This window comes from Anoplophora glabripennis, unplaced genomic scaffold (assembly GCF_000390285.2).
Source record: "Anoplophora glabripennis isolate ALB-LARVAE unplaced genomic scaffold, Agla_2.0 scaffold408, whole genome shotgun sequence".
Lineage (NCBI taxonomy): Eukaryota > Metazoa > Arthropoda > Insecta > Coleoptera > Cerambycidae > Anoplophora > Anoplophora glabripennis.
In genome coordinates this window covers 450606-475049 of record NW_019416514.1, presented here as the reverse complement: position 1 = coordinate 475049, position 24444 = coordinate 450606, and the positions used below count along the sequence as shown (strand labels likewise).

Genomic DNA, 24444 nt, shown 5'->3' with positions numbered 1-24444 from the left:
TCACTTTTAAATATATTTGCGAGTTTTACGATAAACAATTTTGAATATCGTAAAAAATATTTGATTTAACTGCAAATTTAGTAAAGGAGTGAAATACTCAGCTGTCAGTCACTGATGACTGTAGTAAAAGATGCAACAAGTATACCTTTTTTACGGCAAGTAAAATGATGTTTCATAAAATATCTTCGTTTTCTCAAAATCTCTCACTGCTAATGAATACAAAAATATGGCAAATATTCTTTGTATATTCTAAATGTCTTCTACATTTTATGTAAAAAAATTAGCTCATATTTATATTCTACTATTACAATCCTTCACAACAAACTTCAGTGCAATAACTTTAAAGGTAAAAAAGTTATATATAAAAAATTAAATAAATAATTTTTGTGGGCCGATAACTTTTTAAGAAATTTAAATTGGTAACTGAATTAATCATTGCCCATTTGCTAATACCAATGGGTATATCAGTAAACATACAATTCAATTAATAGCATAACGTGACAAATTAATTGCTTAAATCCACTTATTCCATAATCCATTACGAACTTTCTTCGCTCTGCATGATCAGTGCAGTGTTACTACTAATTTTTCTCAGAATAAGAATATTTTAGTACGGCACTGTTCTCTAACGGCACTGTGTTCGTCACTTGTCAATATTTTCAGTCCTGTTATATTTTCTGTAGCGCAGTTCATATACAATATGTACATATTTAAATTTTAAATCCGCAATTCGCGTTTATATGAACTGGGCCTAACAGAATAGAAGGCGAGTTCGTTTACTTCAGCGGGATTCCGAGATTTATCATTTTGCCAACTGACAGTTGTCAAATCACGTGACGTAATTGAAAACTATTAAACGAACTCCTACATTTATATATTTTGCTATATTTTGTGCATGTACTTGTGTTCCTCTATTAAAAAATATATTTATTAAAATCTCCTGTTGACAGAAATTTCCATCTGGCAACACTGATCAGTAGGCTTCAGTTCTTGAGTCAATTGAACTTTGTAACTATGAAGATACAAATCTTTCGTGAGAATACGTTGTAGAGAGTTTCTCCAAATGTCTAATTCTTGACCACGGTGCCGAATTGATGTTCCTGGACTCTCAGCAACACTCTCACGAACTGCTTCGATGTTTTGTGTTGAACGACTTGTTGAAGGACGGCCAGAGTGTTTAAGATCACTAATTGATTCAGTCTCCCTAAATTTTTTAATTAATTTCTTCAGAGTTGACGGAATTAAATCACTATTCCTATACACTGTTAGCTGTAACGCCGTCTTTTTTTATACGTTGGTAACACTTTACCGCACAAATGGCGCAAAATTCAAATCCTGCGTGAATTTTGGGACACCCGGTAGATAGCATTATTGTTTGAATAGTTTACTTCCAAAATAATTTGATGTGTTCATTCCTTTAGGAATAGTAGTCTGATGTAATATATTATCTAGAAGGCGGTATAATCTAGTAAAATGAAACTGATATTTGTTGTAAATTATCGATGAAGTGGAAATTATTTTCAGTGATTTATTGTTGCTTATTGTCACGTAGCATAAACATATCACTCAAAAATTAATGAATGTGTAGATAAAAATGTATATTACTATAAGTTGTTGTGATTATTATAATAAACATTAATTGGTGGATTAGTGGTTAGTTATTGGTATAGTTTCTTAAATTTCAGAACTTCTTATAGTATTCTATTGAATACTGATTTGGAAATTTATACGTGACTTTTTATTGAATGACATTAATGAACTTTTCTTGTTAGATAGATCTCGTGGAAGTGCGTCTGAGTCATGATCCACGTCAAAATAAAAAATGGGAGAATGTAATTTTTCATAAATGGGTATTATAAATAACTATAATTTCTAATATAAGACTGTTGTTAATCGGTTGTTTTCAGAAATAGTGTATAAATATTTATTGAATAGGAAGACTACATTTTATTCTACACTTGGCGGGTTAGAAAAATGTTAAAATGTTACTAATAAAGGTATTTAGTTTGATAAGCAAACAGATATTTATTATAAAAGGTCTATTTCAAGTGGTTGTTACCTTATAAAAACGCACACTTGTAGTTGCATTTTTTCAGTCTGTGTTGTGTAACGGGGTGTATAAAGGTATGTGTAAAACGTACAATTTTTACTTTAGTTTTTTGTCTTAAACTATTGGAAACTTTTGAACTATTTGCTATAAATAATTTTATTATATACTTAAAAGATGATTTCTGACCGCTTTAAAAATACTTTGAATTGAGAATTAACTAATTATTATAACAATAATGAAAATGAAGTTTGTACACAGACATATTAGGTAAAAGAGTCAAAGTATATATGATTTCAAAATACTACACATGATTTAGTATTTTGTTTAGGAGGGGGACAGTTAGATCTCAAATTTCTACATGAATGTGATTGTGCTCCAAATTTATATAAAATTGTTACAAATTCGCTTCTAGCTACAGGGATCTCGGAAACGGTAAGAGATACGAAGTAGCTTAAAATTGCATAATCAGGGAACCAACATTATGCCTCTAAAAAATCAAGGCTACCATGATTAGTTTTCGAAGTATTTGAAAAAATTGAATTTTTGGAAATCCGTTTTCGTTTCATTTCAGCCTTGCTGAAGGTGAAAAAAGAACACTTTCCCATGGCAACTTTTTGCCCTCTATCGAATGACATAATCAATTTTATGTAACGTTTTGTCTCTCCAGAAATATTATTAACTTAATTTTTTTAAATACGACCACGGAAATTTTATTACATTTTTTGCAAACCTCCATGACCCCCAATACTGTACTGCCTGATCCCGAACCAGATTCAGACTTTTTGTCCCGAAAAATACATCTTCAATGTATTCGTTCCAAATTTATCTAATTTTTTTAGATTTGAATTATCGTACACTCTAAGTGTCGTTAGACTCTGTGAGAAAGCGTTTTACTTTTTTCAATATCACCTCAAATAAGGCTGATATGAAACAAAAACGAATTTCCAAAATTTCGATTTTTTAGAGGCATAATGTTGGCTCCCTGATTATGCAACTTTGCCCCCATTTAGGTTACTTCGTATCTCTTACTGTTTCCGAGATGCCTGTAGTGAAGAAGCGAATTTGTAACAGTCTGTATATCTAAAACCATAGATATTGAACAAACATTGGAACAAAAAAGGAAAAGCAAAATATAATTTTTTTTTACATTATTTACATTCTTCATGCAATAAAATTTTTTATGATATAATGTAGATAACATAACAGTGAACAAAGGTGAATACATACTTTTTTCATTGTCGCCTACTTATGTATAAGTGCCAGGTAGTCATGACTTAATCTCCATAAAATGTGATAGATTAAGTAATTAGAAATTAAATGATTAACATCGAAAATTGAAACCATAAACTAAAAGGTAAAGGTCATGAAGCTTACCAGCAATTAGGCCATGCTTTGCCCTTTTTGCCTACTAACTAACACTATCCTCCACCTTAACAATCACAAACATCCATGGTACGACAGGAAAATTCTTTGGAATTTTCCTGCCGCGTGCGGGATTCGAACCCACTACGGTTTTGCCGCGCAGCCCTGGCTCGCCTCTGTAGGCAAGCCTCGACCGCTTCGGCTACCGCCGCGCCAAAACCATAAACTAAATAAAATGTCTACATAATTACGTAACTACATAATTTCCCGTAGTATAACAGTGAGCGAAACATAGATATATCATATAAAGTTAAAACTGAATTCACTTACAACGAAATTAATCTTTCGTCAGTCGTTTCACCAATGCTTACTGATAAGGACTAAAAAGTTCGAAACTGATCTATGTCTGGTAATTTTGCTAATGAATGATGATTAGTTGTTTACTAGATATTGGTTCAATACTGGCCAGGGTATATAGCCCGCAGAGCAGTTGTTTTTCATAATATCACAGGTTAAGTAGAAATAGTAGTTTCAGTTTAGAAATATAAATAAGACTGTTATTTAAATTTATTGGAACTTAAAAGCGATATTTCATTTCAACAAATTTGTAGAAATTTACAACCACATGGCCTATGACTTACTAAGTATAAAACAGATATTTTACATACTTTTCCTAAATATATTAAACACAAACCACGTAGAGTTTTGCCTACCATTTTTTTCTTTAAAAATTTCAAAGTCAGTGCTCGTACGCACGCCACTGTTGGAGCTAAAAATTATGTTTATATTGGGAAACATGCGTTTTTACTAATTATCACTACGTACCAAATATCACTGAAAGATCTCAAGCGGTTTCGAAAATATTAATTAATTTCCTTTTTTTTTCCTAAAATTTTAGCACCTCGTATTTTCGCAACAGAACATTTTTTGACCATGGTTTTTAAATCAAACAACTATGATTAACTTTCCACGTATAATCATACCCTTAAATATTCGTATATCATTAAGGAACACATACGGGTATATGTAAATATTTTTTTTATATAAATTTGAGATGTAGTGGACATGTTTTATTACTACTATGTTGAAATATTGAAGTAGAATCTGAAATAAGCACACCGAACTGAAAATATTTGTTGTATAAAAAGAAAATGTAGGTAGCACAACAAAAGTGGCACCTACGGCTATATTATCTATGAATACAAAGCAGCAATTTTTAATTATTTTAAAGTAATGTTGAGAACATTACCTTTTTCAAACTGTAATGATAAACACAAGTTAATCATCAATGCAACTATGAGGGCTTTACATAAAACATTGTCAATATCAAAATAATTTTAATTTATTTGTGTACAATTTATTTGGTATGAGGTATATTACGTTCATATGAAAAATTATATTGATAATTATGTACAATTTTGTGTTTCAGGAACACACATACATACGAAGACAAAATGAAGTGCTGGCTCCCCATCTTATCGGTCTTAGTGACCTGTTTAACAATTATTCCACAGAACTCTAGTGCAGCATCCTGTACTATTTCAAAATACAATGCTGATGACATCAGAAATGCCCAAAATGATTGTACTCAAATCACTATCAATAATATTGAAGTAGCTGCTGGTGAGACATTGGATTTGACACATCTTAAGCAAGGCACCAAAGTAATTTTCCAAGGAACCATCACATGGGGGTACAAGGAATGGTCTGGACCGTTGCTTAGTGTCGCAGGTACTGACATTGAAATCACCGGTGCTTCAGGTCACGTGCTCGATGGTAGGGGAAATTTGTGGTGGGACGGCCTAGGAACAAACGGTGGAAAGACGAAGCCAAAATTCTTCAAAGTCAAACTGACAAACTCGAATATATACAATATCAATATTAAAAACTCTCCTGTGCACATATTCTCTATAAGTCACTGCGAAAACCTGGTGATTCAACAAATCAACATCGACAATTCTGCCGGTGACTCTGGCGGTGGCCATAATACCGATGCTTTCGATGTTAACAAATCCAATGCAATCACCATCAAGCACAGTACTGTTCACAACCAAGATGACTGTTTGGCAATCAACTCTGGAACTAACATCGTATTCGCCGACAACTACTGTTCCGGTGGACACGGAATTTCTATCGGTTCTGTTGGTGGCAGGGACAACAACGTCGTTAAAGGCGTTCAAGTTTACAGATGCGAGGTTGCCAACTCGGCCAACGGAATTAGAATTAAGACCGTCTATGGAGCAACTGGATCCGTGTCTGATGTTACATACGAAGACATCACCCTGACTGGTATCCACAGATATGGTATCATCATTGAGGGTGACTACGAAAATGGAAGCCCCACTGGTACACCAACTGGAGGCGTACCAGTTACCGACCTGACGGTGAAGAATGTTCATGGAACAGGTCGACTCTTCTGGGGCTAACGTTTATATTTTAGTACAGAACGCCGCTAACTGGTATTTCTCCGACATCTCCATCACAGGTGGAACTAAAACTATGGCATGTACAGGTATTCCTTCTGGTGCAGGAATATCGTGCTGATTTGGGAATATCATTTAACTTTTTTGTATTTAATGTGAACACCTACATATTAGTAATAAACAGTAATAACAAAATCTACAATATTTTTTTCACTAAATAACACTGATAAAGACAAAATAATTTAGAAAAATTAAAATTTATTTAAATAAATCAGCGAGACCAGAAACATGGATTATTTTTGAAAACGAAAATTTCTTTTTGATATTATTGACCTATATCAGACGTAAAATATGAACGAGCAACTACAGGAATTGAATAGCGAAGAGTACAAAACATTTGGGACATCCAGATGATTTACTGATTCCTGTTCATATAGCAAGTGCTAGGGTACAGGGTACCAGAATGTGTTCTAGATTAAAACGCAACGGAAACAGCGTTTCATGCTCTGTACGACTATGAAATATTAGAGTATGGAAGGCAGGTTTTTTGGGGACAACCAAAATTAGAAGTCAGTACAGGACTCAATCCATAGAGAAGCTGCACAAACAAGTGCTAGAGTACAGGGTACCAGAATAGGTGCTAGATTAAAGATCACTCGGCACAATAATTCAAAACGCTGCGGTACCTAGTTTGAGGCATTGACAGATGGCTCTAGTAAAAGATGCAAAAGAGGTCACTCCATCTGTTGCATAAAGTGAATTTCGGGGGAGTGGTCCTTTTTACATTACGTATCTATGAAGAGATTTTAAAAAGTGTTCATGACAAAAAAAATTCAAGTTAAATTTATTACACTTATGAATATTATATTAATCTTCAGTACTTTCTGCTTCTGATGGATTTTTAATAGTGTTATTAGTTCAGGAAATATAACATCGTTTAATATTTTTTTGTTTCGTAAGGTTTCCATTAGCTCTGTATTGAATATTAAATGTTTGTGTGCTTCATGACCACATTTTATTTATTTAGAATTTTATTTTATCATGAATTATTTTTCCAAGGAAGTTACTCACGAGAACTCTCAATTTACGGGACCAATGAACCTACGCCAAGCAAACAGCACGAATAAGCAAATAAGAATAGATAATTGGATATATTGTTTCAGTTACTATTTTCTTGGAAACCAGGTTTAGTAGGTAACATAACGCCAGTCTAAGGAAGTCATTAATCATACAGTAAGTCCACTATTATCGACTACCCTTTTTAATTTCTATAATCTGTGAAGAGTTCAAGAAGTATTATTTTTCTGACACAGTTTTTCAATCTCAGTAATAAAACTTTGTATCTTATGTAGGTATCTATGTAGTTTTAAATACTGATGTGGTGTGAGTATTAATAAACAGGGTGTCCAAAGGCGAATGTACCATGCCACGTAGGGTGCCTTCTTGGGTGAAAATAAATCAATTTATATTCATATATGTTGCTTCTTTAAACAATTATGTGGGCTCTCAAAAAAACTAGTGTATAAAACTATTTTTCTTCCCTAAATTGTTTATTACGATGGTTTCAGATTTTATCCCATTTTCAGACAAGCGCATCAAAACATGAATTATTATAAAAATTTCTTATACAATGTATAAGACAAATTGGAACAAGAAAAAAACATAAATTATTATAAAAATTTCAAATAAAAAACAGCAAAAAGAATAAGTATAAGTGACAAATTGCTTAAATCTTAACAATGAGAAAAGTACGTAGTCTATAATATTAGATCCGAAACACTCTTATCTTATTAATATACGATACGAAAGAAAAGGGTAAACTTCATGACAGATTTTGTTAACTTTTATTTGAATTTGGTTAGACAAGTATTAGTCGCCATGGTGATTTATGTGCTTGTTCGTTTATCGAGTCCTATGTTGTGTATGTGAAATCTGACGAGATTAAAATAATAAATAATTGTTTGAAATAACTTTTTTTTTTAATTCCTCTCCTGAGACTTATGACAACTATATCTAGTATTAGTATCATTCCGAAAATAGTAAAATTATAACATGATATTATGTCCTGAATAATATATTTATTACGTTCTGTTCATTATCTTAAATATACCAAGGAATTAATAACGTATACTGAAAAAATAACAACGTATTGAGAATAAAGAGAGAGGCAAATTTTATAAAAATTTAGTAATACCTAATTATGGTCTCTTCTTATTATTAAAACGATGTCAATCCAGCTGATAAGAGTTAGGTACTAGTAAGTAGTACGTTTTCTAAATTTGAAAGCTCTTGAAACTTTCTTATCTCGTTGAAGTGATCTGATATACATACTTCACTCAAACGTAATTTGACAGATTTCTTTATTTTAATAACGTGGTCGTGATAATATTTCAATTTTACTATATCGTATTTATATAGTCGATGATTCAGCATATTTCTTTTATATAATAAATAATAAGTCCACCTGCTTAATGTAAAAACACTCAAATACTATGTAACGCTTCATACTTCAAAATTCTAATAATATTGATGACTACTTTCATTAGATTTCATTCAAGGTTGACCATAAGTGTTAATATCTATTGTTTTATAAGTTGCTAAGTACCTAACTAATTTTAGAATCATTTCAATGTACTGGGTGTTCAAAAACGACTTACTTATACAGGGTGTATCTTAAGTGATGACTTTAATTTCAAGGGGTGATTCCTTGTCATATTTTAAGCAAAAAAGTGCATATGAACATCGGTCCGCAAGTGCTTCGTTACCGAGATACAGGCTGTCAAAGTTGGGAAAATAAATCGCATTTTCTTAAATATCTTTCGACTGATTCGAAATAATTTAATGAAATTTCATACACGGTGTTTTTTTGGAATGACAAATTCAAAACTGTGGTCAATTTAGGTTTTTTTTTATTGCGCCACCGGCAACGATTATCTGCTTAAAAAAGATTTTAAAGAAATGTTTTTTGTTGAATATAAAAATTCCTGTGATAACAAAATTCCGATGATATTTGGCATTAAAAGCTCAAATACATTTCATTTATGGGCTAGCAGATGGAAATGCTGCACAAGCCCGTCGAATTTACCAGTAACGATTTCGCAATAGACCACTTCCATCAGAAAGAACTTTCATAAGGCTCCATGCTAGACTGTGCGAAACTGGATCTTTAAATGCTCACGCTGAACGTATTGGTAGACCGAGAACAATAATGACACCACAACTAGAAGAAGCAATCCTACAAGAAGTGGAAGCTAATCCGTCAAGTAGTACGCGAAGATTATCTGAACAGTTTAACATAAGTCATCAAAGTGTTTGGAGGGTTTTGCACACAAATTTACTTTATCCGTACCACATTCAACGCGTGCAACCACTGTTGCCAAGAGATTTTCCTGCACGGTTAGATTATTGTCGATGGTTTCTCCAAAAAACTGCGCAGAATCCCAACTTTACGTCTAAAATTCTGTTCACAGATGAGGCAACTTTTTCACGGGATGCCATCATAAACTTCCACAATAATCATTTTTGGAACTATGAAAATCCCCATGTTATTGGAGAACGTGGATTTCAGCAGCAGTTTTCGGTGAATGTGTGGGCCGGAGTTATTGGTGATCATGTCATCGGACCGCATTTTCTTCCTCCTCGACTGAATGGTGAGACTTACAGACAGTTTCTAGCTGAAACATTGCCTGGTCTGTTAGAAGATGTACTACTAGCAACCAGAAATGACATGTGGTTTATGCACGACGGGGCACCTGCTCATTTCAGTCTTGCTGCTCGCCAACATCTTAATGACACTTTTGCTCAGCGATGGATAGGTCGGGGAGGACCTCAGCCGTGGCCAGCACGATCTCCAGACCTAAATCCTCTGGACTATTTCTTTTGGGGACATCTGAAGTCGCTTGTTTATGCAACGCCAGTTGTAGATGAAAATGATTTAAGAAACAGAATTGTAAATTCTTGTAATGTCATACGCAACACTCCAGGAATTTTGGAACGTGTGCGACAGTCGATGAGCAGAAGATTACATGCTTGTATTGACAGTGGCGGTTCTCATTTTGAGCATTTGATTTAATTCAATTTTTATGATATTTCCAGCTCAAGTAAGTTTAAATGCGTTTTTCATGGAAACGGTTGCTCCTAGCTACTTCATTATTGGCGCCCTCAAAAAAATACACCTAAATTGACCACAGCTTTGAATTTGTCATTCCAAAAAACCCCCGTGTATGAAATTTCATTAAATTATTTCGAATCAGTCGAAAGATATTTAAGAAAATGCGATTTATTTTCCCAACTTTGACACCCTGTATCTCGGTAACGAAGCACTTGCGGACCGATGTTCATATGCACTTTTTTGCTTAAAATATGATAAGGAATCACCCCTTGAAATTAAAGTCATCACTTAAGATACACCCTGTACATGTCCTCTAGAGAAACTTCACCAGCAAAGAATTTTTTTCATTTTGGTACTGTTTATAGACAAAGATAAAGTTAACATAAAAAAGGCAAAGTTATTTGTTTTAATTTTTGTTAGTTAGTGTAGTGTAGTAGTGTAGTTTGTGTGTGTGTGTTAGTTAGTGTGAGTGTGTTTGTTAGTTTCGTTATTTGTTTTAGTTTATTTGTTAAGTATCACTTTTTCACAGTACAAATAAAGATAGTTTTTATCTTTCTGGTCACCCCGTTAGGAGTTTACCAAATTCGCTTTACTACCTCTAATAGTAGACCGATTTAGCTGAAGACGTTGTGGCGTCATGGTAACGTAAAGTAGATTCTACTTATCAATTTCAGAACACTACAAGGAGTTTTAAATGTTAATAAAAATGTGTAAGGCATTCCTTTACCTGTATTGCTGTAGCAACGTGACAAGGATTCAACAAGTATATCACAGTTCTTGAAGAAAATTTATATCCAATCTCCATGCCCCAAATCAAGCACATTAGTACCAGCAGGGTGCGTCTGCCGCCTCTGTCTCGGCGGACGTACGCGGCCGTAGGCAGCGTCAGCTTGGGGTAGCTCCATTTGAAGAGCCACACCGCCAAGACCAGTACCACCGCTGTGTCGACACACCGCCAGATCGGGTTCATGAAACCGGCACATTCCGGACCTGCATTGCGGGGCACCGTCTTGTTCACGCCGCTGTAGGCCCAGTCCATCATTTCACCTGTGGAAAAGTAAGTCGTATGTATCGGCTGAGTTTATTATTCTATTTAATAACGGCAAACATATGTAAACCAGCAATTTCAGTTGAGTGGAAATCGTAAGACGAGCATAGAAGGCCGCGCTTTGTTTTCGGTTTGTAAAGACCCTCCACAGTTCGCCAACTGTATGTAATAAACCAGGGATGCACATACCGCGGCCCGCTGTCGATGTTTATGCGGCCCGCCAACGAATTTTAAAAGTATTCTACTCGCCGCGCTCCGGTCCAAGCATATTATTACGAGACTAGAAATCTGTCGCATCAACTAGATTACAGATTCGCGAAACACGTCGATCCCCGAACAAAGTGGATGGTTCTCGATGTTTGGTAACTCGTATAAATACGACGCATCGCCGGCTACCGGGGCAGTTAAGTTTTGACTACGGATAAGCGAACGTTATACTGTTTGAGAACTGTAATCTGTGACGAGTAAATATTTCGTCGTTCGAACTTGGCTTTTACCGACTGTAACATATAATATTAATTTTGATATGGATAAACCAGGCCCCAGTAAGAAACGTAGTCGTAAGGTTGAAGATGAAAATCGACAGTTTCATGATATTTGGACCGAAAAATACTTTTTTATTTCATCGCATAACAAAATTGTCTGTTTAATATGCAAGAGTAGTGTTTCTATTCCGAAGGAATATAATGTGAAAAGGCACTATGAAACCCAGCATCCAACTTTTACCAAATTAACTGGCGAAAATCGAACGCAAAGAATTTCCACTTTACAACGGGAACTAATAGGCCAGCAATCTATGTTTACAAAACCAATTCAAGATGCTGAAACAGCCACTGAAGTTAGCTTTGAAATATCTCGAATAATAGCGAAAACTTGTCGGCCTTTTAAAGATGGTGAGTTTGTTAAGCAATGTTTGGATATCGCCGCAAAAAAAATTTGTCCGGAAAATGTAAAGAAGTTTGAAAAAATTCAGTTAAATCGGATGACTGTTCAAAGAAGAATTACCGCATTAGCAGATAATATAGAAGAGCAATTAGCTACGAAATCGAGAAGTTTTGAGTATTTTTCTATAGCGCTCGACGAATCTACAGATATAAGTTCAACTGCTCAACTATTAATATTTTTACGAGGTGTAACGCAAAATTTTGAAGTGAGTGAAGAACTGATTGGTATGAGTTCTTTGACAAGTCAAACCAGGGGAAGTGACATGCTCAAAGCTCTTCTAGAAAAATGTTCTATAATGGATTTGGATTTAACGAAAATATCTGGAATTACAACTGACGGAGCACCTTCAATGGTTGGAAGTACATCTGGGATAGTAACTCTGTTAAAAACATATTTACAAACTAAAAACATAAATACCAAGGAATTAATGCAGTTTCATTGTATTATACATCAAGAGGCCCTCTGTTCAAAATTATTGGGATTTGAAAATGTTATGAAAGTTGTAGTACCTACCGTAAACTTTATAAAATCACGAGGTCTCAATCACCGACAATTCAAACAATTTCTCGAGGATATTGAAAGCGAATATGGTGATCTCCTGTTTTACACTGAAGTAAGGTGGCTAAGTCGTGGGTTGACACTACAGCGATTTCTTAACTTGATTGAAGAAATCCAACTATTTCTGGCGGAAAAGAAAAACGACGTCCCCGAACTCGACAACCCTGATTGGCTGTGTGACTTAGCGTTTCTTGTAGACATCACAAATCACTTGAATGTCTTAAATACGCGACTCCAAGGCAAAGATCAATTGATTTCGCAGCTATACTCTCATGTTTCGTCCTTTCAATGCAAATTGAGTCTTTTCAGGACACAAATCAATTCAGCCAATTACGGCCATTTTCCGAACTACAAAAAAATTATGGAGAAGTTCAATAAAACTGACGTCAATTTCGCTCATGTTGAAAAAATTGATATTTTGATACAAGCTTTTGAAAATCGTTTTGTAGACTTCAAAAAAGTTAAACCGCTATTGGACATTTTCAGCAATCCTTTCAACATTTCACCCGAAAATGCGCCGGAATTAATGCAGCTGGAATTAATAGACATGCAAAATGATGATAATTTAAGAAACAAATTTAATGAAGGTAATTTACTCAACTTCTACCGTTGCGTTGATAAAAACGCTTATAAAGAGTTGCGAATAAATGCATTGAAATGCGCAAGCTTATTTGGATCGACGTATATTTGTGAACAAACGTTTTCAGTGATGAAACTTAACAAAACGAAAAACCGAAACCGTCTGGCAAATGAAAATTTGGAAGCAATTATACGTGTGGCTACAAGTAATGTGGAGCCAAATATAAAAAAACTTGTTAGTTCAATGCAATGTCATGCATCAAAATAATAAAACATGAAATATTACATTGTAATGATTACATAATTATTACAACAAACATTTTTGAAGGTTATTTTATTTTTATCATTGTATTTCATACTATTTAAAAATAAAAAAATTTGTGTTAATAAATATTGTTTGTAGTGGCCCGTCCTTGGCTTATATTTTTCCCGAGTGGCCCCTGTTCCCTATAAGTCTGTGCTTCCCTGTAATAAACAGAGATGTACTCAATAATTTTCGATAAAATTCAGAATGAGTGGAAACGGTGAAATGAGATGATGTACAGCTTTTACATGAACAAATATTTCATACAGTAATAATTTATGTTTCTATGAATTCTCTAAAAACATATATAAATCTATGAGTTTATGTTTAAAAAAAATTGCATAAATCGTATCGGTGAATGGCTGAAAAAAATATGTTTTGCATAAAAATGACCTTAATAAAAAATATGGAATAGTGGGTGTAATTTCAAAACCAAAGAAGGCATGATAGCCAAATTTTTCATAAATTTTCTTCTAGTGCATGAGTGCATAACAATGACCCAGCTGCATCATTCTATCTGTTACCGTTTTAGAGTAACGGGGCGCTTCTCGATTTTTGGCTAAACCGATTGCTGCTCTTTTCTCGTTTCCCTTTCAAGATATCTTAAAACGGTTTGAACAGTCTACAGGCACTTTTTTGAGATACATTCGATGGCATAAAAATAAATGTGATAATAATTTTAGTTTTTGTTATATGACCACAACTTTTTATTGTTTTTTATTTTATATGGAACACCCTATATTTTATTTCAAAAACGGAAAGAGGGCTAAAAATGCATTCCAAAAATATATACGTTACCTATTATTGTTTGTGTAGATATTTAAGTTTTCTGATTAAGAAAACTTTGAAAACAAAATTTAACGTTTAACATTATTTGAAGCGTGTTAGTACAGATCAAAAATGGTTCTTTACTGAAATGAAGACAAATAAAAATTAATAAAATGTTTGAATCTAAGAAATGAAAATGCAGATTTAGAAAAGGATCTTTAGTTTCTATAAGTATTTATAATTTGAATGTAATAAAATTAACCCAACTTGAGAATTTTAGAGAAATTAAAATTGAACTTGAAAACTTATGGATTAAACACTAAACCAAGGAAGAAAATTTACAATCGAGCTAAGCGAGAAGAGTAGGAAAATGATGTTCTACAGTGTGTTAGACAAAATCCTAATGCATTATCTAAACAAATAGAAGTAGATAATGGTGATATTCGAGTAAAGAACCATTTTTGATTTGGGTTAAAACGTTTCTAATAATGTTAAACATCAAACTTACTTGTTTCTTTTCAGTTTTCTCAGTCACAAAACTTATATGTCATTGGTATTTTGAAAATTTTACATTTTCCGCAATTCTAGACAAAAAATAATAAATATTGAGATGAAATCAAATTATTGATAGCAATTTATAAGTTAAATTAAAATTTTACTTGAATAAGACACGGTGAAGAGAAAAGTTTGAAATGATTGTTGTAAAACTTAGAAAAATATTTGAGTAAAAAAAAATTGTTGGTATTAAATAGGTTATTGTGAATTATTATCGGAGAGTCGTATTACTAGAACAGAATAAATTTCAAAGATTTAAGTATAGAAACCATTATCATTTTAGTCAAATAGCGTACATGCCAAGGAATTATTGGAAAAAACATAATCAAAATTAATTAGTAATAGCAAATGACATCTAGCAAATAAAAGCTAAAATATCATAGTTTTATTTAATAGTAGTATTAGGAGTAAGAAAAATAAGTATCAAGAAATATTAATGTCTAAAGTAAAATTTTATATATCAGTAGGATGTCAGTGAAATGTCAAAAATAAAGTTGGATTCACAAGTCATAAAATATTACATATGAAATTCAAATACAAATATAGAAGTAAGGAATGTTTTGATATATAAGTTAAAATTTTTGTAATTAAACTGGAATGTGATTGTAAAATTGTAAATTATAAAGTGAAGTGAAGTGAAGTGGGAAAAAAAATCGGAATTTAGTAGAACAGGCATATATGTGAAAAGGCCCTAACAAGGATGAAAAAATCAAGAGAGTAGGAAAAATAAAAAATTTAGAAGATTATTGATTAGTTACGAAAGAATTTGTCAGAGGGGGGTTTTGAAAAGAAGTAACGTGGGAAAAACCCATATAAATAGAAATAATTATAGTGGAAAATAGTAAGATAATTAAAGTTAGTCAACCAGTATAAAGAAAATTAAAAGTTGAGCCAAAAAGAAGGATTCAAAAGTCCAATCTCTTAAAAAGGACTCCAATAAGATTCCAGAACGAGATTCCAGACGCATAAAAAAAGCATCAGGTTCTAGCTATTCTAGACGATGATTCTAGGACGATATCCAGGTCGAGTATAAGAGGACAAGCAGTTCGACAATAAAAATTGACAAGATATACGTAGAGGTAACTTTGTGCACAAAGAATTACAAAATCATATAAGATAAAGCTAGCTAGCAAAAGAGATTGATAAATATAATCTCAAAAGTAATAAAAAACCTATAGGAATAATAATAAAATTTAAAGTAATCTTCCCTGAAAATAAATTTGAAATAAATACAAATTCTTCATCCCTGATAGATATTAAATAAATTTAACTTCACTATACGAATAATTATAAAAAAAAATTTGGCCATATTAAAATTTTGATAAAGAAATTTTAAGATCAAATTTTATCGCCTTAAGTTATAGGCAACCAGCAATACATTATAATAAATCGATTTGAATACCACTATATGAAAAATTCTCAAGGTGTCACAAAAGTGTTATAAGATAATTCCAAATATTCCTGAAATTGTGTCCGACATTTCACAGTTATAATTAATTGTTATATACATATATAAAAAATAAACTAATAAATAAATTAATTTCGGAATAATATCTTTTGTTTAGTGTGGTGTATTGTTTGGTTTTCTGCAGAGTTTGTACCTCACTAGAACCCACTACTCAGAAGGGCCGAAAGCTAGCCAGGGTATAATCGACAACTTAAATTACAGCATAAACATATACACAACAGGATCATTATTATATTAATTACACTAACAAATCACCTACACATACATATTTACTACTCATAACAATATTGGAGCATACACATAAATATTTCTACCCATAACAATATACATTTTTGGAATGCATTTTTAGCCCTCTTTCCATTTTTGAAATAAAATACAGAGTGTTCCATATAAAAAAACACAAGTTGTGGTCATATCACAAAAACTAAAAATATTGTCACATTTATTTTTATGCTAACGAATGTATCTCAAAAAAGTGCCTAAAATACTCAAACCGTTTTAAGATATCTTGAAAAGAAACCAGAAATGATCACCAGTCGGTTTAGCCAAAAATCGAGAAATACCCTGTAGCTCGAAACCGATAACAAAGATATGCGGTTTGCGCCATTGCTATTTTCTTGATTTCGTCTATCAGATTTACTCTATCTATGACAGATTCACAGTAACTTTTGAAAAGCGACCAATTTGAACCAATCTCTAAAACTTCTGAACAATTTTTCGAAAATTTCTGTCATTTGCACGGGGTTGAAATAAGCACCTTCTAAGTTATTTTTGGCTACAACTTTTTTTTGCGTTTAAAATAATTGAATATTCAAAAATGCGTATCAGATATCCTGGTTTATTTTAAATATTTTACCTCTCTCACTTTTTTGCTTTAAAAGTCTCATGGTTGCAACCAAGAAATATTTACATTCTTCTTGCTGAGGCACGGTTTTTCCGACATTAAAAAATATTTGCAGCATGTCAACATATTTATCGTTAGTAAAATTATTTGCGATAATTCTTAAATAAGTTATCGTAAAAGAAATAACAAAGAAGTAAAAGTTTTAAAACAAACCGAGCTATCCGATACATATTTTGGAATATTCAATTTTTCTCGAACAAAAAATAACTCCATAGATGCTTATTTCAACCCCCTTCATGGGCCAGAAATTTTCGAAAAATTGTTGAGAAGTTGCAAGTGCATTAGTAGAAAATGTTTGTCACAATTGACTATTGTGCCAATTTTGGTTTTCAAATTACAACCGCTATTCAGTACTTTTTTACAATCATTGACAAGCGTAGGTCATTTTTACGCAAAACGTGTTCTTCTTAGATTTACCGGTACCATTTGTGCTACTTCTTCAGAAAACACCCTGTATATAAAAATATTTTATTGATATTTGCAATACATTTTAAAAATAAAATATATTCTAATGATAGACAACATTGCGTAATAGGTCGGAAACGTTCGGAAGTGCAATAACATACCCGGTAACTGTAAAAATGAAGATAAGCAATACCCAAAAAAAATGAGCCATTTGGCTTAAATTTTTTTTCAATAATATTTTTTGTGTTATTAGTTTCATGTTAATTGGGACGCACTGTATATTGTTTTCTTTTTGTGTTGCAAGCCTCACAAAGGGAAATTCTATAAAATGTTGAAAAGTATTTTATTTGTAAGTTTTATTATAGTTTTTTTTTTGTTGCTACATTATAATAATTATATTTTGATAACAGCATATTTTAAGTGGTCCTATAAGATCACTCTGTGTTCGAAATATGGTCAGATAATTAGTAATGAAATTATACTCGTACATTCATTTAATAATGAACTTAAAAATAAATTTAAATAATCCTATTTGACATTTCCAGACCCTCCAGAGAAAAAATACTACTGACGAAGTTGACAACATGGCAAAAAGTCAGAAAAAGTTGCAACATTGTGGCAGTCAACAGGAATAAAGTTGGTTAGAACTAATACATTTGTTTTAAGTATTTAGTAACCCGTATTACTCATCGAAACATTTGCTGGCATAGAACAATTAGATATTAAATTTTATTTTTCGATCCTTTTGTGTTACTAATGCTGAATGAAATTTTTGTTAATGGATCACAGAGAATTATGATAGATTATGGAGTTTCAGGGCAAGTATGTGAAAGTTATTAAAAAAAATTGGAGACACGCCACTTGATTTATATATCATTTTCCTGCATAATTTTTCATCTGTCACATATCTGTAACATCGTTTGTCACTGTTATTTCTAGTACAAGTGTACAGTCTTTTGTTGCGTGCCCATATATATATGTTTATTTTTTTGCGAGTTTATTTGGTGGTTGGAATATTTTTATACCGAATGAAACAGAGAAAAAAACTGTTCAAGAAATATGTATTTTCATTATCTACTATTAAAAACGAATAGGAAGTACATCGATAAAAATTGTGGAAATTCACAATTTTATATATTTGTTATGGCTTTCATACACCACAAAAGTAAATGAATTGAACATACATGATTTTTGTATTGTATTTTTACGTTGTATTTTTACATTTTAAAATCAATCAGATCAATGTGATTACCGGGTGTGCTGTTATCGTACGTGCTAGTTGTTCAGTAGGCATGTTTAGATTCATTTATGGAGTAATAATATAGCATATGAATACCTACCTAAATATAATGTTGTAAATTGAGGTAAGTAATAATATGATTTTGTGTAAATTATATCTTCATTTAAAGTTATTAAAGAGCATATGAAACGTTTGAGAAAGGATTCCAGCTAATAATGCACCTCGTCGTGAGAACTAGGGCAAACTAGGGAGGTTTTTTTTTACAGAAATTGCTTCATATTTTTAATTTTTACTGACTTCGTTAACTGCTGTGCTAAATTTCGTATTGTTTAATTAATTGGTTTATATAATATTCTGTATTATTTGTCTTTAGCCATATTTCAGGAATTTATATTTACTCTACTAGAGGATATGATTGTGTTGTTTACTACATTATTAATCTTCTTAAATTTATTATTTTCCTTTTACTTAAGTACGTCGTAATGTCTTGGAAAAATATTTAATTATGTGAAAAATATACTATTTCTAAAAATGAAGCCTAGAATTTTTTCTTAAAAACGCTATGTAGTTTTCCTGTTTCTTAATAAATTGCATTCCATATATCGATAGTGTAAATTTACATTTTATGTGAATTACAGAAAAAGTATAAAATTAGATGTTTAATATAACTTTTCTTGTATGATGTAATTTTACATTACCTAATGATGGCGTCAAAATAACCAATGATTTGGTATACAATTTTACATAAAATGTCTATGAGTGTGTTTCATATGTCGGTCAGTCAAAGACTACCAGTCTGCTATTTTCATAACTAAAATTGTTTATGCATTTCAATCATTTCATGCTTTAATACATCTTTTATTCAGATATCTTCTATGAAGGATTGTGACTTTATTTAAAATCTATTTTATATCCTAATTTATAGTACTGCTTATTATTTTTCTGTACATATAAATTTTAATCATTTTAATTTAATAATATTGGTGAATCTTCAGGGATGCCGAACAATTCTTTTAAATTTCAAATACGAATAGACTATATTTGTTAGAATCAGGTAAATACTCGTATTGATTCAACATAAATTTGCCGATAGCGTTAAAATATGCATTATGACAAATCTCGTTAGCGCTTGAGGACTTTCTCCCTCGAAAATCCAAACTCACTGTCAGATCGAAGTTGTTGAATATTTAATACCAACCTATATAAAATATATATTCGGTTATAAAAGTTGGGATTTCGCCTAGGTTATTGCTCTATAAAACTCCGGAGGGTAGCAGTTTTATTAGAAATTGGGTAATATTAGCAATAATATTTAAATTCAATCTTTATCGCTCTCAAAGTTTATTGTATGGACATTCTGATTTGGCGTCCCTTCTTCTAACATGGCAAAAATAGCGCATTTCAGGTTTTTATAAAATTCACATAAACTTTCGTAAAAATTATTTTAAGTAAATAATAGAATCAGTACGATACGTGGCTCGAATGGTCAATGTCGATTAAAATGGCGAATCTCCACGGCTAATGAAGTAGTTCTTTCAGTTTTATTTAATAAAGAGTAATCTTATTTAGCTAATTTAATATAACTGTACAGTACATTCATAGAGTAGTAAAGCTTTCAGAAGTACCTAGTAAACTTCATTACGAAAAAACTAATATTTTCATATATTTATCAAAAATAGAAAAATTTAAAAAATATTCGTTTAGCTATTATTAAAAAAAGATTATACATGGTGGGCCAAGTTCGACACTTGGCAGATTTTTTCTATTTCCCGAAAATATATCTTGGTATTTTGATTCAGGAAGAGATACAGGGCGTTTATCAATTTTAGCCGTTCTTCTGATGCTCTATAACTTTTTTATTTGTTAAAATTTGGGATTTTTGTAAAGGCCCGTCTGATATAATTTTCTGTCAAATCACACCTGAAATTCGCGAAAAAAACTTTTTAAGAAATTAAACACATATATTAAAAATATATTCAATCAAAAGTTGCACATTCAAAGTTATGATAAAACTATTGTATTGTGTTAAAATTAAGTTCCACAAGAAATATTGCACATATCGGGTGTTCTCAAAGTTGAATCATTTATTTTAACAGCTGGTAGAACACTTAAAAAAAGTCGATTTACCAAAAATCGTTTATATAAAAGTTGCCAAATAAAGTAATTACATATTAACAATTATTTAAAAAAATTTAAATTTAAAAACTTTATAATACAAACCTGATTTATTGACATATTGGACCACTGCGTTGTAAAAACATAAATTGTAACAATTTTGAACAATTTTTCTAGAACAATTTTGAACAATTTTTGTACAACAGGATTTTTATAACTCTTGTGCAATTTTTTTTGGAGTTTTACCAGCTGTTAAAATAACTCAACTTTGAGAACACCCTGTATTATTATATTGTTGTTTCGTTTGTTAAATGGAAAAAATAACTGCAGTTATATTTTTGTTTCGTTTGTCCTTTAATAGTAAACACCATCCATGTCAATGAACATATTTTTATCATCAAATATAAAATCCGAGCGCTTCAAACCACTCACCTATTTACCTATTCCGAAGACAACACAATGTTTTCTTTAGTCATATACATATCTTAATCCGTTATTACTTTCTGTAAATAGCAAATTTTTTCTTGTAGTAAAAAATTGTTAATTTCTAGATATTTACTCTTAGAAAGCACAGTATGTAAAATTGCTTATATTAATAACTTTTTTCAGTTTAGTTTTAGTCTTAATTTTGCGTACGGTGTTGCCGTCCTTGACCACTATATTTTAATGTACTTATATATTTTATTTTGTAATTATTGTCCATATAAATTAATAAATAAATAAACAAATAAATACTGGAAATACCATGTTTTCTCGGGTTGTTATGAGTTCAATGTCACCCCCAGTTACATAGTTACAATCCACTTCCTTAGCTTTAACTAGGAATCTTCAACCTGTCTTCGTTATTCTCGGGCTAGGCTTTATGGTGATGGACCCATTATCAGCACCCTTAAGTCCTGATATTGATTTCGTTTTTTGTAAATTAGAAAAGGTCTTAGAACCAACAACAAGAAACGAAATCATCATTAGGGCGGGTTTCTGATAGCGGGGTTGACCCCTCTAACCCTAACCCGAGAACAACCAGGGCAGGCCAAAAATTCTTATTTAATGGTAAGGAAGTGCAATCTCTGCAGCGACATAACAACCCGGAAAACTGTGGCACTTTAAGTCACAGCACAGACCATGAAAATCTTTAAACACTATAAATAAATAAATAAAATGGATCATCCTGTAACGTAGCAACCTTTGAAAATAATATTAGACAAGTACAGGTTACACTTTTTATTAGAAAGTGATTTTCTAACGATTTTTGAAAAATACTCATGATTTTATATTCTAATTAGTAAGTAACATAATTCTAACTTGTTATTTTTTAAAACAAATAAAAACTAGTCATTTGAAATATTTATTAAAAGTTATAGAATATGGCGAATGCGCTAGTTTTAAATAAAAAAATGTTAAACGAAGTGATTATTTCGTCAAAATAAACAAACAACAAAGCAACTTTTTTCTAAAATGATTTCTAATGATTCTGATTCAAAGAAGAACACTGAAACAGTTGTCTTTTTTATAAATCTTTACAAAAAACCCTGAGAACATTACGAACATAGTTAACAGTAATATTCAGACTGGTATCTGCAACTAATTTCATACATTAAAATGACACTTATTTGTAAAAATGCATTTTGAGAAAGAAATCAAATTTTTATATTTGTGAAAATGATAGGTATCCAGATTATAACGTAAAAATGTAAATATTTTGTGTTAACATATTATTTTTTTCAAATAATTGAAAAAGGTAGTTACCTACCTACTTGTTCTATGCAAATCCCTCGAAATGTGTGGAATTACAATATATATGCTATTGATGATGAAGAGCTTATTCTTACTCTGCAAATGCATTCCCTTATATAAGCTTGAATAACTAGCATACTCTTCAATTTTTCGAAATTAAACAAGAGTACCTTTCCTTCTCTAATATTCTCAAGTCAATATTTTTCAAAAATTTAAAAATAAAGAGAAAAAAATGTTAGGTAACATGTGGGATATAACTTACAGTCCAAATACCTTAAATTTATGGTTGAATATGATAACTAGAAGGACTAATACGTCACAAAAATACATCTTCATACCCTCTAAAGAGATACATCTTCCATCTCTCCATTTTCAAAAAAGTTTATATAAAAACGTAGTATATTTAATTTTGATGAACTATCCACTTCAAAAATATTGGTTTTATTTTCCTCAAATGAAAATCATCTTAATATTTTATATTACAAATAGCAACATTTTATTTATTCTGGCAAGGGACCTTAAAAAAGGATGGTGCTAAAAAATTCATGTCTAAATATGTCGTCTGCAGACAAGATATGTCAAAACTGTTGTAGAATTTAGATATAGGTAAAGACAAAGTTGATATAGAAACCGCATTGACGTTGTATGAATTTGTAGGTTACTTCAATAAAAAAGTGGGGTGTTAGTGCTTCAATAATCTGTGGAATATTTCTAATAAGTGACAATAAAATATTGTACATAAATAAATTAATTTACTTTAAATACATAGGATTTTTAATTGAATATAAATTGTTTTCTTTTTCAAAATGACAATGGAAATCTTCGCTTATTAAGTAATATATAGAAATATGTTTTAGAAACAATAAAATGGACCGTTTTACATTAAATTTGATTACACAAGCTCTTCTCATTCGAAATTTATTTATTCTAAGGTAAATATTTGTCTCAAAATGCAACTGCTTAGATGTTAAAAAACTCACCGACTAACTGCATTTAAAGGAAACTGTCCACCTTTTTTGACATCATTGCAGACTACTTAGAAGGCCTTTTATCCCTATAGCTGACGTCAAACTTTGGTTGGTTCTTATACAATACGTGCTAAATAATAAAACGACAATTACACAGTCCTGTCCATTTGCCACGCGATGTATTTTTTAAATTGATTTCACATTAGGGCTAATACATAATTGTCATAAAAACAATTCCCGATGACCTAGATATAAATATGTGTACTGAGTCCCTTTGAAATACATAGATTTTCAATACGGAAAAGCTTGAATTTAAAAATAATCCGTTTTATCACATTAGGAAATTTAAGCACAGCTTACCTGGTTTCTCATATTAATTGGATTATCTTATGTAAACAACAACGTAGGCACTGGATAGTTAAATGCTAGAATGAAGGGGGTATGTAGTGCGTAAAAGACTGTGACATGCACTTGAAATACATTTTATACATGGCATACGTCACAGGTGTTTCATATACACTATTGCAGGTGGATTGATTCAGGAAAGCGCATTACTGACTCGTTTTCGTTGTACTAAACAAAGCGCAATGAGCTTTCTGCTGTGCTACACTGTCCAGCGCCATCTAGATGGAAATTGCCGCGGCCGATATCCGCTGTTTTGATTTTCTTCGATATTTGTGCTCTGCAGGGTACTGGCGACCGATGAAAACATTTTATAATGAAAATAATTTCAATCCCGAGCTGGTTGAAATTTTAAAGGTCGTTACTTAATTGTGTGTGGATATCTCCAGATGAATAAGACATTTATGTGCCTGTTATTCGTTTGGTAGTGAACAAAATATTTAGTTCATAGTTATTTATTTCTTTTATTATTTAAACAAAAATAAATATGGAATGGCAAGTATAA

The 24444-nt window shown here is 31.6% G+C and overlaps 1 protein-coding gene and 1 pseudogene across 1 annotated transcript; one reads left to right on the top strand and one right to left on the bottom strand.

Moving 5' to 3' along the window:
* Positions 1-2042: 2042 nt before the first annotated feature.
* LOC108909926 lies at positions 2043-6034 on the top strand (annotated as a pseudogene).
* A 4569-nt stretch (positions 6035-10603) lies between these two features.
* On the bottom strand, positions 10604-23984 carry LOC108909925 (transmembrane protein 164-like). The gene is made up of 3 exons (XM_018714399.1): positions 23898-23984; positions 10674-10993; positions 10604-10624 (listed from the first exon to the last, which is right to left on the bottom strand). The coding sequence occupies exons 2-3, from the start codon at positions 10986-10988 to the stop codon at positions 10604-10606; spliced, it is 336 nt and encodes a 111-aa protein (XP_018569915.1). The 5' UTR covers positions 10989-10993; positions 23898-23984.
* Between the last annotated feature and the right edge of the window lie 460 nt (positions 23985-24444).

Excerpts from the sequence above, each read along its gene's own strand:
- LOC108909925 (XM_018714399.1), bottom strand. The coding sequence starts at position 10,988 with ATGATGGACTGGGCCTACAGCGGCGTGAACAAGACGGTGCCCCGCAAT. Across the intron at positions 10,625-10,673 it reads ACGTTGCTACAGCAATACAG|TGTTCTGAAATTGATAAGTA; the intron begins GTAAAGGAATGC and ends AACTCCTTGTAG.